This window comes from Urocitellus parryii, chromosome 1 (genome assembly GCF_045843805.1).
Source record: "Urocitellus parryii isolate mUroPar1 chromosome 1, mUroPar1.hap1, whole genome shotgun sequence".
Taxonomy (NCBI): domain Eukaryota; kingdom Metazoa; phylum Chordata; class Mammalia; order Rodentia; family Sciuridae; genus Urocitellus; species Urocitellus parryii.
Genome location: NC_135531.1, coordinates 127,251,422 through 127,257,421, shown reverse-complemented (window position 1 = coordinate 127,257,421; position 6,000 = coordinate 127,251,422). Strand labels below are relative to the sequence as shown.

Genomic DNA, 6,000 nt, shown 5'->3' with positions numbered 1-6,000 from the left:
CCTGTCCCCCCACCCCGTCCCCCATCCACCACCCCCGGTGCTGGGTCTGGACCCAAGGCCTCATGCATGGTAGGTATGCACTCTGCCTCTGAGGTACATATCCAGGCCCTAAACTTTCATTACAAAGAAATAAATAGAGGTAAACAGTGGCAGATGCTGTGCTGAGGAACGTCAGGAATCCTCGGTTCGAATCCTACTTCTGCTCGTAATTCGTTCCGCGTTCTCAAACAATCTTACGCGGTTTCATCTCTGTAGAATGCCAACAATCACCACCAGTCGTCCAGTTGCTTAAAGAGAATCAAAGGAAAGAAACTTTCTATTTAGGGGGTTCCAATTCGGTACCAGGTAGAAACGATGCCCCAATCAGGTGCTGCCGCGCCGAGGCCGCTGAGCATCTCGGGACTTGTAGTCCACCCTGCCGAACTCGTGGTCCCGGCAGGCACCGCGGTGGCAGCAGCAGGGCTACGTGGCTCGGCAGGCTGCGCCTGCGCGGGCAGGTGGGGCAAGATGGTTGCGGAGGTTGGCATGCGGGTCTTTGGGATCCGACCCGGAACCGGGCTGGTTAGCATGATGCGGACCCTTCTGCTGCTGATGTGGTTTGCGGCCCGCGGGAGTACGCTCTACTTCCACATCGGGGAGACAGAGAAGAAGTGCTTTATTGAGGAGATTCCGGACGAGACAATGGTTATAGGTGCGGGGATGAAGGGGAGAGTTTGGGATGTGACCGTGGTCTTGGGGCGGGGGATGTGAAACTGTCGGCTCTTGGGAGCTGGGAGGAGCTGGCTTTGCCGTGTCCTATCGGTCGCGGACCCAGTGCCATCTCGCGCTCTTCTGACCTGGGCTCGTCTCGCTTGTCTCCAGGAAATTACCGAACACAGCTGTATGACAAGCAGCGCGAGGAGTATCAGCCGGCCACCCCGGGGCTTGGCATGTTTGTGGAGGTGAAGGATCCAGAGGACAAGGTGAGCCGGCCCCTTACCTCGGCGAGACCTCCACCAAACAGGCTCTAGTACTGCCCCTCTTAGTTTCCGGGTCTGCTGAAATGGGAAAGAGTTATGGGAAATCCTGGGTTTTCTCTGCAGGCTAAACTTGGGCTGCTGGGATCCTAGCCGCTCCTTCAACTTCCTACTGACAGATGCACGACTCTGCCAAGTCACTTATCTTCTGTGTTATTTCCCTGGTCTATGAAATGGAAATTCACTTATTTTATAGGTGTGATGGGTAGATTAATTACGATGATGAAAATCAGTGAGTTTTGTTGACCCTAAAACTGTAGTATCTAGTTACAGAACTGAGCACTTAAAAAAAAAAAATCAGCAACTTTTAATTTTGACAAATAAGGACATTAAAAAGAAAAACAAAACTCTCGCTGTCACCCTAGGTCACCTTTCATTTAAAAAGAGAAGAAAAAAATCGCACCAACAAGGTTGAAAAGGCATTAGCTATGAGTACAGGGAAGCCCTTGCCAAGAATCATCAGTTGCCAGACTGATGTCAGACCCTTCAACCCTGCCCCAAATAGTTTTCAGCAAACATTTGGCAATTGCTACTGAGCAGCTTTGGATCTTTTGAGGTCCTTAAGACTCTGCTTGTCAACTTTTGTGGTACTTATAGCTTTAAGTTCCTTTCAGCCTCATTCCTACTATAACACTGACTAAAGCCTCTCTTCTTTCTCCAGGTCATCCTGGCCCGTCAGTATGGCTCCGAGGGCAGGTTCACTTTCACCTCACATACCCCTGGTGAACACCAGATTTGTCTTCACTCAAATTCCACCAAGTTCTCCCTCTTTGCTGGAGGCATGCTGGTAAGTGGACTCATGTGAGACTCAAAAGCATTCAGCCTTTATCCTTTGGTCAGGATTGGGAATTTTTTTTTTTTTTTTAAGTTTTTAGTTATTGGTGGAGGACACAATATCTTTATTTATTTTTTTTTTTAAAGAGAGAGTGAGAGAGGAGAGAGAGAGAGAGAGAGAATTTTTAATATTTATTTTTTAGTTCTCGGCGGACACAACATCTTTGTTGGTATGTGGTGCTGAGGATCGAACCCGGGTTGCAGCATGCCAGGCGAGCGCGCTACCGCTTGAGCCACATCCCCAGCCCAATATCTTTATTTTTATGTGGTGCTGAGGATCGAACCCAGTACCTCACGCATGCTAGGCAAGCACTGAACCTCTGAGCCACAACCCCAGCCCTCGGATTGGGAATTTTTGGTACTGTAGGTGAGGGATAAGTATGTTGCATTTTGCATCTCCTGATAACACTGGGCTTCCAGTGGACATTATGGGCACAGTAACTGGGCTTTTTGTATAGTCATCCTTCAGTTCTAGGGCCCCTCTTGGATACTAAAATCCCTGGATGTTCAAGTCTCTTAGGTAAAATGGGTAGTGTTTTCATAAAACTTATGCCTACCTTGAAGTCATCTCTAGATTCTTATAATCCCTAATATAATGTAAATACTTTGTAAATAGTTGTCATACTGCATTAATTGGAGAATAATGACCAAAAAAAGTCTGTACAAGTTTGTACATACTCACTATGTACATGTTTTATTTTATTTTATTATCTTTTTTTAAAGAGAGAGAGAGAATTTTTTTTTTAATATTTATTTTTTTAGTTCTTGGTGGACACAACATCTTTATTTTATTTTTATGTGGTGCTGAGGATCGAACCCAGCACCCTGTGCATGCCAGATGAGCACACTACCACTTGAGCCACATCCCCAGCCCACATGTTTTATTTTTAATCTTTTTTTTTTTTTTTTTTTTTGGTACAGAGGATTGAATTCAGGGGTGCTTAACCACTAAGCCATGTCCTCAACACTTTTTTATATTTTATTTTGAGTTAGGGTCTTGCTGAGTTGCTAAGTGTCTTTCCAAGTTGCTGAGGCTGGCTTTGAACTTATAATCCCCCTGCCTCAGCCTCCAAGCTTCTGGGATTACAGGCAGGCACCACCATGCCTGGACTAATCTTTTAAAAATAGTTTTGATCTGCAGTTGTTTATATCTGTGGATGGGGAACCCACAGATACAGAAGATCAGACTGTATATGCCTTAGTTAGAGCACCAGCCCTGGCTTATTTTTCTTACTTGTGCACCCAGAGCCCCATAGGGCTGGACACTGAAGAAGCCTGTCTGTTGGTTAAATGGACAAATGAAGGAAAGTTAGGGATCAGCTGTCAGGCTCTGGCAGGAAGATGGAGCTGTGCTGCCTGATTCCCTTTCTCTCCCTTGTCTGTCCCCAGAGAGTTCATCTTGACATTCAGGTGGGTGAACATGCCAACGACTATGCAGAAATTGCTGCCAAAGACAAGCTGAGTGAGTTACAGCTGCGTGTGCGACAGCTGGTAGAACAAGTGGAGCAGATTCAGAAAGAGCAGAACTACCAGCGGGTAAGTGCTTCATCCAGGCCTGGTGGGTGCCCACTGGCTCAGCCAAGTGTTGCCTGGCAGTGAGACTCTCAAGAAACTTACCTATGCTGCATTGCAGTTCTAAAAGGTGGGATGGGTATTACCAAATCCATCTTGTGATTGAGAATATAGACTCTTAAAAAAATTTTTTTTAATTATAGATGGACATAATACCTTTATTTTATTTGTTTATTTTTATGTGGTGGTAAAGATCAAACCCAGTGCCTAACATATGCTAGGCAAGCTCTACCACTGAGCTATACCCCCAGCCCTGAGGATAAACTCTTTAAGAGGCTGTCAAATCAGTGCACTGAATCAGTTACACACAGAATGACAGGATGGGGGTTGATAACAACTCCTTAGGTGCTGTTTCAGGCGAGCGCTTTTTTTTTTTTTAATATTTTATTTATTTATTTATTTATTTATTTATTTATTTATTTATTTTAGTTTTCGGCGGACACAACATCTTTGTTTGTATGTGGTGCTGAGGATCGAACCCTGGCCGCACACATGGCCAGGCGAGCGTGCTACCGCTTGAGCCACATCCCCAGCCCTTGGGTGCTGTTTCAATGACTCTAGGTGGCTCCTAGGACCAAGAACCTTAAGTTCATTTGTGGCCAGAAACCAGATGTACCATGAATAAATCTGTGACCATAAAGAGTAGTAGATGGTGACCCATCTTAATAGGAATAGCTACGTTCAGTGACAACTGGAGGCCCCTTTGCAGAATGTGGGCCTTGAGTTTTCAGATATTCCATTTTTTCTCAAGAGCAACTAGAGATCTAGGTTTTTTTAATGTGAAATTTTCCTTAGTTTTAAATGTTGGCAAAACACTGTGTGAGCCAAACCAAACATGTATAAAAACCAGAACCAGCTCCCCAGGTCACCAATTTGTAACTTTTACCCAAAATCTTCAAGAAGCAATGTGAGAGACCTGGACAGAGGGCTTAGAGCAAGCCCACTCCTTAGTAATTCAGGCTATCTCTATCCCACGGGGTGATACCACCACCACCTTATTACTTCTCCAAGTACCAGGGTAGGACCAGGACTAGGACCAGGACCAGGTGAGGACTATACCTGACAGATGAGAGACAGTCTTAGGAGAAATGATTGTATTGACTGAAGCTGAAGCCATTGACTGCTGAACGTAAAGAATCCCCAGGTAGAGTGTCTCTTTGTTTGCAGGCACTTGGCTGGAACTTAGGCAGAGGAGGCAAGCCATGGGTAATCCTTGCAGGCTAGAACCCCAACCATTCTAGCAACCTCAGCCAACTCACACTCGCTTTTTGTTTTTTCCCACAGTGGAGAGAGGAGCGCTTCAGGCAGACCAGTGAAAGCACCAACCAGAGGGTGCTGTGGTGGTCCATTTTGCAGACCCTCATCCTCGTGGCCATTGGTGTCTGGCAGATGAGGCACCTCAAGAGCTTCTTTGAAGCCAAGAAGCTGGTGTAGCTGTCCCATGCCTCACAGGCTATCTTTCCTCTTAAGAGGGAGGGGAAAGGACCTCCTGGAACTGATTCCTCTCTGGCAGGAGGACTGGTTCTCAGCCATAGATGTTCTGGAGGGGAGAGGGGCCGCAAGTATCCCCTGGTACAAGCTAAAGGCAACAGCTTGGCTGGCTAATACTGAGCAGGTGTTGGGGCACATGCCTGCCCCCTCCCCCTGGCCTCTGGACCTTTTGCAGTAATCACCAGGGGTTGGTAAAGCCACTGGGAAACCCATTGGCACCTTAGAATCACAGTGTTACTGATCAGGGATCTGAGGCTGCTGTCTGGGATAGATGGGGGGAGGGAAATGGGTGGGCAGGCAAGCCTTCTGTCTTCCTTTGCTAAGTTGGGATTTTGAGCAGGCTGGGATTGACTGTGACTTCCTGTCCCAGAAACCTCATCAATTCTCTCCTTTGGCCTAGACCCAGCCTGCTGATCCAGGGTGTGCATTAATTGAGGGTGGGGTGGAGGGGGCTACATTGCAAGGAACTGGCTCTGAGGTTGACTCTGGCTTTGTCACATGGTTGCCCTTTCTGGGGCATGAGGAACTAGTGTCAGGCCAAGCAGAGGCCTTGGTGCTGGTTGGGGACAGGGCCTGCAGAATCTTAGTTACTGATTTCATTTTCAACAAGTCTAGGTTTGTTACATTGGTTTCCCAATAAAAGAAAAAATTAATTTCCTGTCCAGTGTAAAGTTAATTTTGGTGTACACGACACTGCAAAGTATGCAGAAATATCATTTCTCCAATGGACAAAGCATATTCCAAGGTGAATCCCCAGCTGTGGATTCCAACCTCTCCATATCTTCCTGTGGCAAGGGGGAATTGGGTTTGTTCAAGACCACCCAACAATCAAATTATGAAGTTGGGGCTCAAATTCATATAACATTTCCTTTGCATCAGATCCATTGTGAGGTGCCTTTCCTTTGCAGAGTAGGCAGGCAGAATTGTCATGCTTGCTGCAAGAAAGTGACTATAAGGAAAAGTGCTGTATGTGTGGAAAGGAGAGTCCCAGGGCTGTGAAGATATTGGTGGGCTTGTTATTAATAACAAGTGATTTCTTCAAGAATCATGAAGAAGAAGGATTCTAAGGAAAGGAACTTGCAGGGCA

The 6,000-nt window shown here is 46.3% G+C and overlaps 1 protein-coding gene across 1 annotated transcript; it reads left to right on the top strand.

The window, feature by feature from the left end:
• The first annotated feature begins 471 nt into the window (after positions 1-471).
• On the top strand, positions 472-5,571 carry Tmed9 (transmembrane p24 trafficking protein 9). Its single transcript, XM_026398173.2, has 5 exons — positions 472-691; positions 862-962; positions 1,678-1,803; positions 3,240-3,386; positions 4,707-5,571. Exons 1-5 carry the CDS (start codon positions 508-510, stop codon positions 4,854-4,856), a joined length of 708 nt encoding a protein of 235 aa, XP_026253958.1. The 5' UTR covers positions 472-507; the 3' UTR covers positions 4,857-5,571.
• Positions 5,572-6,000: the final 429 nt, after the last annotated feature.

Bases quoted from the DNA above. Each gene is read 5' to 3' on its own strand.
- Tmed9 (XM_026398173.2), top strand. From the start codon at position 508: ATGGTTGCGGAGGTTGGCATGCGGGTCTTTGGGATCCGACCCGGAACC. The intron at 1,804-3,239 runs GTAAGTGGACTC...GTCTGTCCCCAG, and splicing joins TCTTTGCTGGAGGCATGCTG to AGAGTTCATCTTGACATTCA. The intron at 3,387-4,706 runs GTAAGTGCTTCA...TTTTTCCCACAG, and splicing joins AAGAGCAGAACTACCAGCGG to TGGAGAGAGGAGCGCTTCAG.